Here is a 12,696-nt window from a genome sequence, read left to right as displayed (position 1 = left end):
CCCTCCTCACCCCACCCTCTCCCCAAAGGCACCACTTTCAACTCATAGGGCTGTTCTTCTGATCTTTACCTCCACTGTTTCTAAATAATATTCATATACTGCTATAACTTTTTTCATCATTTTTATATGTTATCTGTTGCTGCTTGTTAAGGATGTTGAGACTTTTACATCTTTCATTTTCCTTCCTCCCTCCACCTTCAGTATGGTTATATCATGATTTCTGTCAGAATCCACATTATAATATCTTCAGTATTAGTACTGTGCACATATGGTTCACTGTGGAACCAAGGATAATATGTCCTTCCTGAGCAATTTTGTTTTTCCTGGGATTTGAAATGCCTCATTTTAAAATTTGCTTATTCTTGCTGTGGTGGGGGAGGCGCCTAGCTGGCTCAGTCAGAAGAGCATGTAACTCTTGCTTGGGGTCATGAATTCAAGCCCCACATTGTGTATGTAGCCTACTTACAAATTAAATTAAACTAAATTAAATTAAATTAAATTAAATTGGCTTATTCTTTTTTAAACCTATCGCTATAATCCATAATCCTTAATAACTTTGTAAAAAGCCTCTTGGTACAAGTTTACACATCAGTGTCATTTCCCCTGAGACGTCCATCTCAGCTCAGGCTGGACCTAGGATGTTCTCGAGGCTAGTTGTTATCCTGGAAATTCCCATTACTTCTCTTCTGTGTTTGCTCCCACATCATCATCTTTCTTGATTTTATTCCTCATTTTGGTGGAACACGTCCACCAGTGGCTTCCTAAGAAAGAATGCACAGGAGGTAAGTTTGTGAAACTTAATGTTTCTAAAAGTATCTTTATTCCATTCTCATACATTACTCTTTATTTGACACAACATAATTCTAGGTTAAAAATAATTTTCCCTCAGAATTGTGAAGGCATTGCTCCATTGTCTTGAGCTTCTAATAATTTTATTACTAAATAATTATTCTTATTCCTAGTTCTTTATACCTGTTTTTCTCTCCAGAAACTTTTAGGGACTTCTTTTTTATCAACTTTTTTCTTGGGTCTTTTTTCCATTTATTCTGTTAGCATCTAGTATAAACCTTGTATAAACTTCAAATAATTTCTGTATTTTCAGTTCCCTTCCTCACCCCCCTCTTGCACAGGACCTGGTGCTTCCAACCTCATGCTTTTCTGAGGTTTTACAGCTGCTTTGGTTTAGTCCTGTTGTTATTACTTCCAGCAGGCATTTGTTTCACCTAATTCTATTTGTTAAGTCATTTATGAAGCCTATATCCACTTTCCATCCTTATATGTTATAAGCTGAGGTCATAGATAGATATCCCTATAGGTGGAGTTCGCATTTCTCTTCGTTATTCTCCATATTTTTGAGGATTTTCAAGAGAAGAACAAGAGTTTCAAATGTCTGTCTCCAATATTTAAAGAAATTTCTTGGCATGGTTAATTACTAATGAGGAACAGAGAGTCATCTGCAATACCATAAAGTTCTAACTTCTTCATGGAAATCCAGTCCACCCAGAGCCCAAAACAGCACATTTCCCCCAACTGCATTTTTAAGTGTCTCCACTTATCAGTGGGCCTTCTGAAAACAGTCTGAGATTTCCCTCATATTCATTGCTAACTCAGTGCAACTTTAAAAAAAGATCGTGTTTTTTTTTTCTAAATAGTTTGTATAAACTAGTTCCAGCCTCTTCTTTAAAAGAGTCTAAATAAATGTCACCTTGGAAATACTGTACACTGAATGCTGAAGTCCTTCCATCATTAGTCACTCACATACTCACTTAGAATTGATGTGTGGAATGACTCTAATACAAGCCTGAAGTTAAGGTGGTGAACAGAACAGACAACAATCCCTGCTGTTACATGGCCCACGTTCTCGCGGTGGGAAAAGCCAGCAAACAAACATGTAATATGTCAGATCGTGACGAGTGCTGAAAAGAGCTCAGGGATTGTTGTCACTTCTTAGTCTCTCTCTCATCAAGAGAAAGAATCTCAAGACGTTTATGTTCAATATTCAGAAAATGTTACATATTGTTAGCAGGAAATTAGTGACTACACTTACTTAAGAGGTGATCTCATTTTAAATTCCATGCTTGTGTCTATCTTAAGCAAAATACTGTATAAATAAATCATTTTTGTGCCTATAGATGGGATATTTTTAAATTTATATTAAACATTGTATACGAAATGGCCCTTTAAATTAAAATTAATGTTTATGTTCAAGATTTGGAAAATGTTAAATATTGTAAATAGGAAATTAGTGATTGTTTACACTTACTCAAAGAACATAATTTAAATTTCATGATTATTTCTTCCTTAAGCAAAATATGAATGCACCTTTTTGCACCTAGAGATGGGATATTTTTAAGTTTATAGTAAATTTTGTACAAGAAATCGCACCTTAGATTAAAATTAAATATTATCCTGGTAATTGTGCCATGTGTTACATTTCAAGTATACAATTTGTTCTTAGTAGCCTAGAGCAGAAGCCAGCAGTCCTGCCTCTCGCTATAACAAGCCAGTAAGCAGAAACCTTTTCAATAAGATTTTGAAATCAATTAGTATTTTGATAAGGTAAGCTAATATATGTGAGTTAAAAGTGTTCTTGAAAAACCTCTTGATTTGACAAAGTTCTTAGTGCCAATTCTTGTGTATCAGTAATTACCATTGGTATTTTCAGGATGTACTGTTAGGTGGGGAGGAAAGTACAAAGGAGTGTTGATGGGATGCTAACTTTCATATAATAAAGAAAGGGATATAAAAAAATACATGTGTACCTGCTTATTTGTCCAAAAGAAATGTAGGAAGGATAAACCGGAAAGAAAAGATACTGGTTACCTAAAGCAGATGGGTAGGAAAGAAGGAGAGTAGAAAGAAATGGGTAATGAGAATGGGGTACAGGGATGAAGAGTAAGTGACACTTCTCTGAATATATCTTTTCGTATAGCTGTGACTCTTAGAAACATGGTAATGTTTCACTTACCCAAAAAATAATTAAAAATAACCAGTATGTGGGGGCTGGGGAGCCCAAAGTGTAATGCAAACACTCACAAATACACCCAACTGTATTTCACATAAATAACATGACCACACTGAAGAAGGCAGAGGAGAAAAGAACTTAAATAAGTTTGGAAGGTAACATCTTGACTGAATACCGTAAGGCTAAAGACAAAAAAGAACTGTGCATAAATGCTATATTCTAGTTAATAAATGTTTTCTCACAGGAGTATGGCTCACAGTTTTGAAAATCCTTCATGTATTTATTAGAAATGATTGAATAAATAAATGTATTGTAAATAGCAAGACCAGGTTTCTCATTGTTGGAGAAAGAAGTTAACAGATGAAGAAAAGGAAATCTAAAGAGAGCCAGGTGATACTGAATTGAAATCTGAGGTATTAGTATATACTCACAATTTTTAATATATATATCTATAGATATTTCTATAGATATATATAGAGAGAGATACAGCAATATAGATAAATCTTCATATGTGAGTTAATATATTACATGCATTTCCTAGCTGTCTCCACTGAGAGGGCCCCAAATCACAGTCACTTCAGTAGCAATATGCACACCTAACTAATTCAGATCTTGTTTTCTAACATCATTCTCCAGTAAAAGAAACCAGGGCTCTGAAGAGGTTAGATGATGCCAGGTCTGGGGCAGGGTAAATACAAGATGAGCCTGGAGCATCTTCTGACACCAGAAAGCAAGGAAGTGCTTTTAAAAAGATGGGGGGGGGGGGGGGGGGGGATGCTTCTTGAAAGAGCCCAGACACCAACCCGAAAGAGATCCTAATGTCCAAAGCCAGACCAAAGTGAGCAACAAAATAAATACAGTATTGGGTATAACCAATGGAATAAAATAAGTCCATATATATTAAATCACTCAAGTAAATAGATGAGAGAGAAGGGACAGCTCTTTATTCCAGTAGAATTCCAATAATAAATGTAGAAGGAAAGAAGGAAATAGAAAATCACTGTTAGGCAAACACCACGTGATAATTGTTACAGACAAGATCCACTGATGGATACTAAAGTTAGTGGGCAAAAGTTTGAGGAGAAACAGGATTTGCATTGTTTCAAAGTGTCTCCCCCAAGATATTTATTAACTACGAAGGGAGAGAGAGTAACTTTATAGTACAGAAATCTGGCAGAAATCTTTACCTTAACCAAGGTGATGAAGGTCGGCATCACCAGTGACAAGACATGTCAACATCATGACCCCATGATCTGATCCATGAGAAGGACACAACATTGTTTTTGTGGTATTCTTGCCCAAAAATCTCAGTTGGATTATGAGGAAGGCATCAGACAAACTCAGATTGACATTCACCAGAATAACTGGTCACTACTCTTCGAAAGTGTCAAGGTCATGAAGACAAATACCAAAGAGCTCTTACAGACTACAGGAGTCTGAGGAGAAATAGCAACAATAAATGCAGTACAGGGTCCTGGATAGAATCTTGTTGCAGAAAAAGGACATTAGTGGAAAACTAGTAAAATCTGAATAATGCCTTTACTTAACAATACTATGCCAGTGTTATTTCCTAGCTCTAATAATCATTCTTTGGTTATGTAAGATATTAATAAAAAGAGAAGCTGGGTGAGGGATATACGGAAATTCTGTGTACTACTTTTGCAACATTTCTGAAAGTCTAAAATTAGTTCAAAATAAAAAGTTAAAAAGTAAATAAAACTCTTACTGCCAAAAAAAAAAAAAAAAAAAAAGTAGAGCTCTGAGCTGGAAAATTACTGAGGCAGAACCCAAGTCTGGGAGCTATTCTTAGCTTCCAGCCTGAGTGAGGATTAGAGTTGGGGGACAGGGAAAGGGAAGAGAAGGTCATTATTCATACTGAACCTCCTGGTCCCTGGAAATCTTGGAAGCCACACTAACGTGTTGGAAGCGATGCGCTGAGCAAGAAATCAGGTGGGAATGAGGAGATTCAAAAAGTGATGAAAAGAAGACAGGGAGTAAGAGTATGAGAGCAGACCTGAGGGAGAGCACTTGCAGCATTAGAATTTAAATGATACAAATGCCAGTCATTATGCAAATCAGATGTTTATGTCCAAATGAATTCCACATAGAGCTGTCTTTTCTTTATATGAGATTAGCTTAGTCCTGTCACAGATTATTCATTTCTTTAAAGTGGAAAATGGTCTTTGGAGAGTGGAGGCCTGGGACTTGTAACGCAAACCGGACAGATTTCCTGCCACTCAGTCATTTGATTAGGGCCTTTGATGAGGATTATACTTCATTTTATGATTTCTTGTATACAGCATTAAGTCAAAGCTTTTTTTTTTTTTTTTGAGATTTTATTGTTTACCTGGGACTTGTAACACAAACCTGACAGATTTCCTGCCACTCAGTCATTTGATTAGGGCCTTTGATGAGGATTATACTTCATTTTATGATTTCTTATATACAGCATTAAGTCAAAGCTTTTTTTTTTTTTTTTTTTGAGATTTTATTGTTTAAGTAATCTCTACACCCAGTGTGAGGCTCAAACCCACAACTCTGAGATCAAGAGTCACATGTTCCACCAACTGAGCCAGCCAGATACCCCAAATCAGAGCTCTTTATACCCAAAGCTATACTGACCTCTGGTCTTTTCTTTTGTCTGTGTAGCCTACAAACCTACCCTTTTCTTTCTTCCCATCATAGGAGTAATCTAAAATTTACTTGCTGTCTTCCCCAAAGAATTAATATAATTCTGGTCATATTGGGCATACTTTGAATAGAATTATTTCAACAAAAAGTATAGAGATTTAACGTAAAAACTTGAGATGGAGAAAAATTAATATGACAGACATAGCTGAAAATGAAATTTCAACACATCACCAGGAGAGACAAAAGTTCCCAAGGAGAAAGGTTTCACCCACTGGTTTACTAGGGGTGGACTAATTCTGAATCACTTCCAAGAAGTTGGAATAATAGTGACTGAATATAGGTGGCTGTGATAACTTTCTCAAAGCTGTAGGGAGGGATCTAATACCACTGAACACTGGTACGATGAGAGACTGAAGAAAAAAACCACATTACCAGACTTGTTTCCTATTTTATATGTAGGAAAAGTTGTAAATGAGGTCAATAGATAATTTGGAGGAAGTACCAAATAGTTTGGACAAATATACAGATGTTTGTAAATTACTGTGTATGTATTGTGTGCTGCACAACTACTTTGAAATGTCTAGTAAATAACCTATTTTGAGCCACACTTCATATTTTGTGATGTTGAATGGTCTTTCTGCTTGAATCGAGCAAAGCAGTCGAGATTTTATATTTGGAATGCCAAAGAAATATTTTAAATTAAGAGAAAGGTAACCACAGAAGGGGTATCTTTGTTAGATAAAACCTCACTCAGCCAAGAGCACAGATGATTTTTAATAAAACCAGTAAGAGAAACCTCTTCCTAAATTTTAGAATTTTTATCTTCCAACTTCTATCCCATGACTTTAGGTAAAGGGTAAGTTACAGCTGATTTTCTTAGCTGTGCAGCCTCCACATGTGGAATCAATTGAGGTAAAATATGATGAAAGTTCTTATTGATTCAGAGGTTTGCTGTTTGCTTCTTATGAAGTGGATATTTGTATCCATGCAGACATAACCACTGACATTCACTGTTCATTGAGAGAACAGAGCAATTGCTGCCAGGTTTTCTCTTTGGTTCCTTATATTGTGCTTGTGATAGGCAGTAAAGCAGTGACCAATCCATCTGAAGAAAAGAGTGGAGATTTTTAGAATATAACTTCTTATTTCCAGTTCAATATTGTGTTCAGATATCATTGCTTCACTCAGAAGCAATTCCTATCGTCAGTCTTATGTGTATAGTAACATCTCCCCATATTAAGGTTTTGTGTGTATGCTTAATGAGAAGGATTTCAGGGTTTTTTTTAAGTGACATTTCTAGTATTTGTTAAAGGTGACCATACCTATAGGTCAGGAGCCTTTTCAGAATTGAACACTTTAATGGATGATTGTTCTCTGAGAAATGATAGAAGAACTGAAGTCCCAGTGGTATATCTATATCTCCTAGGGCAATTTTCAGCTGCCTAAAGACGCAAAGCCAGTAGCTAAAAAAAAGAGAGACTATACAGAATCTTGATGATGATGATGATGATGATGATGATGGAGAGGAGGAGGAGGGCGATGATGCTGATGATGATGGCAGCATCAGCTAACATCAGTGTGCACCTACTTTGTGCTGAGCAACATGCTGAGTACTTTCCATATATTCAGGCTAAATCTCCCCTGCCAATTTCTTGTTACCTCCTCAGTCCCATCACTTTTGTGAGTAGTACTGAGTCAACAGAGTGCTGTAGATTAAAACCACCCTTGGTACACCTGGGTGGCTCATTTGGTTGAGCGTCCAACTTCAGCTCAGGTCATGATCTCGCAGTTCATGGGTTCGAGCCCTGTGTCAGGATCTGTGCTGACAGCTCAGAGCCTGGAAGCTGCTTCAGATTCTGTGTCTCCCTCTCTCTGCCCCTCCCAACTTGCGCTCACTCTCTCGCTCTCTCTCGTTCAAAAAGAAATAAACATTAAAAAATACATTTAAAAAAAAAAAAAAAAAACACTCTCTGCACTTGGTCTTGAGGCAAAGAAAACAACCAGGAGGTATGGAGTGAGCTCTGTGCAAATTCTGACCAAAAAAACACCCTAGAGGTGAAAACCAGGTTCCAGCCAGACAGCCTAGATCCTGGATGATATTAAGACTCACACATTTTCTAAAGTTCTTTGAATTTAAGACCTGCATCTAACAAAACTCTCGCTCCTTTCTTTTTTCCTCTCATCTAATTCTGATTGTCTCTGGATGCTAGAAAATATTTAATGTTAATTCTTAAATCTGAATTATTTTTTATAAAGCTATTTATAAAGCACATTAATTTTGGGGCGCCTGCGTGGCTCAGTCGGTTAAGCGTCCGACTCCGGCTCAGGTCACGATCTCGCGGTATGTGAGTTCGAGCCCCGCATCGGGCTCTGTGCTGACTGCTCAGAGCCTGGAGCCTGTTTCAGATTCTGTGTCTCCCTCTCTCTCTGACCCTCCCCCGTTCATGCTCTGTCTCTCTCTGTCTCAAAAATAAATAAATGTTAAAAAAAAATTTTTATTTAAAAATAAAGCACATTTTAAAAAGTAAGGACTTAATAAGTATATGTGGTTATTGAGATTAACATGGTTTTCCTGTGATTATTTTATTCCTAATGCTTTGTTACAAGATTGGACTTTTTCCTTTACTGTTCCGTGCTCAGTACCTATTAGAGAGATTAATGTAAATCTTTATTCTCAGTCTTATTTCCTATCTCTTATAATCCAAAACCCACATCCTGCAAAGGAATCTTCTAATCCAAAACTCAGTTTGCATTTATAAATTTTAATTGTGAATTATGATATATGTATACAATAGAAATATTGTATCAGATTTCTGATCTTAGATAAATCGGGCAGTTTCTAAGATAGCAGCCTTTGTTTTCACTTGAAAAAGTTGAGGAACAGGGAGACAGAAGACAGTGTTCTAGAATGATCATACAATAACCATGGCTCTTGTTCCCAGTAAACCTATTTATTTGTATTCTCATCCTTCTGTTGTAGGTGGTTGCCTATCACTATTGCCAAGCAGATAATGCCTACACCTGCCTGGTACCAGAATTTGTCCACAATGTTGCTGCGCTGCTCTGCCGCTCACCTCAGCTGGCAGCCTATCGGGAGCAGCTTCTTCGGGAGCCTCATTTACAGAGCATGCTGAGCCTTCGGTCCTGTGTTCAAGACCCCATGGCCTCCTTCCGGAGGGGAGTCCTGGAGCCCCTGGAGAATCTCCACAAAGGTACAGAAGGCAAAGAAGGTGAAAGGTGGAAGCTTTGGAGCCCAAGTTCACCTAGAGTGTGTCATAGAAATGACTATTTTTATTACATTGCCAAAACCGAATGTTCCATAGCTGATGTCCCACAGGATACAGTTAACAAATAAAAGATTTTTCTTGAAAAAATAAAAATTCCTATGGGAAATGCTACTCCCTCCTTTCTTTATAAAGATTCTCATTTCCAAAAAGAATACATTTTCCTTGCACTAAACATAGTAGAGCTTCTAGTCCTTTCTGTAGAATTCAAAAAATCGGTAAAGCCATGACTCCAGCTCAGTGCTGTGGAGTTTGTGTGGTTAGAAACCTCCTCATCTTTATGTTTGGTATTTTTTTTATTACTTCACAGTTGAGGTAGAATGAAATGGCATCCATGGTCTCACAACTGTGTGTGTGTACTACAAATCAACTTTCCATTAAAACTATTTAGAAGGCATTGAAGATATTTTTAAGAAGTGGGGGAAAGTATGAAATGGAATCCGTCTCCCTCTCATGCCTCTCCTCCCCTTTTCCTCTGCAGCCCCAGTGTCCACCATGGCGTACGTGCCGGCATCTCCTTCACCCTTGTCTGCCCCATCCCTTTAACAATTTTTTGTCAGTGCTGGAAGCCAGAGGAAAGGACTTGAGTGAGCATGAGGTTCCTGAGCAATCCTGTTTATCCCCGAGAGACTTTTACATCTTTCTTGAGGGTTTCAGAGGTACTCAATAAGAAAAAGTGACCGTAGTTTCCGTTCTCCTGGCTGCCATCTTCAGTTATTTCAGTCTCCATACTAGTTACTTGGGTATCAGAGTTTCAGACTTCTCAACTCTGATGACCTGTCTATACCTCTCCTACCTGTTAGCTTCTCTATACCCCAGACTTTTTTAAACCTTGGAATTTCTCCACAGATATTTTGAAGCATATTTTCTGTACAATTAGTCTACATCCTGCTAATTGCACCTTCATGATGTTTCTTACATCCATCAATCTCATATTCATTCCTGCCATTGTGAACCCAAAGGCCATTCAATGACCTTTGCTCACAGCATCATATCGATTACTACCTTCCTGGTCTTCTCTAGTTTTTTGGTTTAGTGCTTCTTTCACATCATAGCACAGAAAATTATAAAAATTTGTATCGCATACTAGGATAAAAAATTCACAACTCCTTATGGCTAGACATGAAAGGCCTTGAAGTTACAGCTATGCCAAGCCCCCAGTACCTTGAGGGCTAAAAGGATTCATTTTTAAGCACACCTCTAACCTCTAACCCCTTTGTGACATATCTGGTGGGGAAGCTCAGCCCCACCCTCGGCGGTCTTCTGGACTTTATATACTGCTTCCAAATAAATCTTCATCAGGTTTTACTTTCATCACTCAATTTCCCTGTTCAGAAACCTCCAATGACTCCCTGTTGCCTAATGAATTAACTTCCAGCTTCTTAGTCTAGCATTTAAAGTACTCAATGGCATGGATCCAACCCACTTTCCAGCCTTACTATATACTCTTATCTGTATTAATCCTGTGTTTAAAATGTAAAATATTCACCAGTTCTTAAACACTCACCGACATTTTCCTGCCTTCATACATTTGCTCATTGTTTCCTTTTCTTGTTATGCCTTCTGCTTACACCTCTGTCAAAATTCTACCTGTCTTTCAACAACCAGCTTAAATGCTGCTTCATTCATAAAATGCTTGCTGATCCACCTGTCACCCTATATACAGCATCCTTCCAAATTGACATTAGGGGTTTTTTTATTTCTAATTTATGATACTTAACACATTGTTATATGCATAATAAGAATTTAAAATTTTATTACTAACTTTTACAGAACTATATGTCAAATACTATACTTTGTGCTTTATAAGAATTAGTTATTTGTTTACTTGTCCTATCCCTTTAACTAAATTTTATACTACTGAAATTAGGAACCTTTGCTCATACATCTTTTATCTTTCGTAGTGGTTATCTCACCTTGAACATAGTAGTCATTTCAGGAAATAAAGTTTGAACAAATGAGTGAACATAGAAATTGCTCACAATACCGAGTGCCTTGATGGAAGGACAGTGATAACACGGACCTGCATCCTAGGCTGATTCAAGGAGAAGATCCAAATGCTTGCAGACTCAGCTCTGGAGTCTCAACCATGACTAACATGTTTTAATTTTGCTTCTGGATATATTCGCTGCTCACATAGGTCTCCAGAAACAGCTTTAGATACCCTTATTGATAAATACTATTCTAAGTGAATTTAATTATTCTACCTAATTCCCATGTTCTTTTAAAACAAAATCCCCATCATGATCAATAGCTAGAAACACAATTTATAAAATAAATGAAATACTAAAAATTATTTTATTAACTTAAAGGCAGGAAAGAGAATAAAAAATTTTTTTGAAAGATGTAATGAGAGGTAATAAAAGACATAGCATAGAGAATACAGTCAGTGATACCATAAAAGTGTTGTACGGTGACAGATGGTAGCTACACTGGTGGTGAGGATAGCATAATGTATGGAGAAACTGAACTGTCTCTGTTACATACCTGAAACTAACGTAGCATTGTGTGTCAACTGTACTTAAGTTAAAAATGTTTTTAATTAAAATTTTTGAAAAATAAAAACATAAGATAATAAAATGAGTGTTGTGTTAGGCTGCTACAAAAAGAAGCATTAAGTCAAGCAGAGAAAGAAAAATACTATATGATCTCATTTATCTGTGGAATCTAAAAAAAAAAACCAAAACAAAAAAAAAAAAAAACCATCTCATGGATACAGAAAACAGGTTGGTCGTTGCCAGACATGGAGGGCGGGGTATGAGAAATGGAAGAATGGGATCAAAATATACAAACTTCCAATTATAAAATTAATAAGTCATGGAGATGTAATATACAGCATGGTGACTATAGTAATTATACTGTATTGCATATTTGAAACTTGCAAAGAGAGTGAATCTTAAAAGTTCTCACCACAGAAAAGTTTGTAATTGTGTAAGGTGATAGATGTTCGCTAGACTTGTGATTATCATTTTACAGTGTACACAGATACCGAATCATTATGTTGTAGACCTGAGAGCAAAAAAAACCAAATTAAATGTTTTTAAAAAGATGATAGACTTAAAATCAATCATACAATAATCACATTAAGTTTAAATGGACTGAGCATTTCTATTAAAAGGCAGAAACTTTCAGACCAAATAAAAAGCAAGACCCAACAATATGCTATAAGAGAGGTCATCTAAATACAAAGACGCAGATTAAAAGGATAGAAAAATATATACCTTGTAACCACAGAGCATAAGAAAACTGGAGTGTTATATTAATGTGAGGCTGAGTAGACTTCAAGACAAGTAGTGTTACCAGAGGGGCATATGATAAACATAAAAGGACCAATTCCCTGGGAAGATAAAAATAATCCTAAGTGTGTATATACCGAATAACAGAGGCTCAAATTATGTGAATCATTGTCAAATTGCCATGTTGTACCCCTGAAATGAATATAACATTGTGTATCAACTGCACTTCAATAGTAAATATTTGTATGAAAAGAATTATTTCAAAATAAAAATTTTAAGTTAAAAAAATACACGAGTCGAAAACTGATAGAACTGAAGAGATAAACAGGCAAATAATCATAGCTGGAGATTTTAACACCTCTCAGTAAGTGTTAGAAGAAGCAGATAAAAAGTAAATATATAGAAGATTTAAATAACACTATCAACCAACCTGATACACTCGCAATTTATAGACTACTACCCAGTAACTACAGAATATACATTCTTCTCAAGTGCACAAGGACCATATTCTGGGCCATAAAACCAAGTCTGAAGATTTCAGGAAATTAAAATCTTATGGAAAATATCATCTGAGATAATG

At 36.5% G+C, this 12,696-nt stretch overlaps 1 protein-coding gene across 10 annotated transcripts in view; it reads left to right on the top strand.

The window, feature by feature from the left end:
• The window catches only part of TANC2 (tetratricopeptide repeat, ankyrin repeat and coiled-coil containing 2), a 361,571-nt gene that overhangs the window by 267,172 nt on the left and 81,703 nt on the right, over positions 1-12,696 (top strand). For all 10 annotated transcript variants that reach the window (XM_019466615.2, XM_019466614.2, XM_019466612.2 and 7 more), the window contains one exon: positions 8,577-8,808. In XM_019466615.2, coding sequence (XP_019322160.1) covers positions 8,577-8,808 — 232 coding nt within the window. The remainder of the gene's footprint in view (positions 1-8,576; positions 8,809-12,696) is intronic.

The sequence above is a fragment of the Panthera pardus genome, unplaced genomic scaffold (assembly GCF_024362965.1).
Source record: "Panthera pardus isolate Hobbes unplaced genomic scaffold, ASM2436296v1 HiC_scaffold_3, whole genome shotgun sequence".
NCBI classification, from domain to species: domain Eukaryota; kingdom Metazoa; phylum Chordata; class Mammalia; order Carnivora; family Felidae; genus Panthera; species Panthera pardus.
Note: the sequence above shows the minus strand (reverse complement) of the source record. Positions and strands in the feature narration are given on the sequence as shown.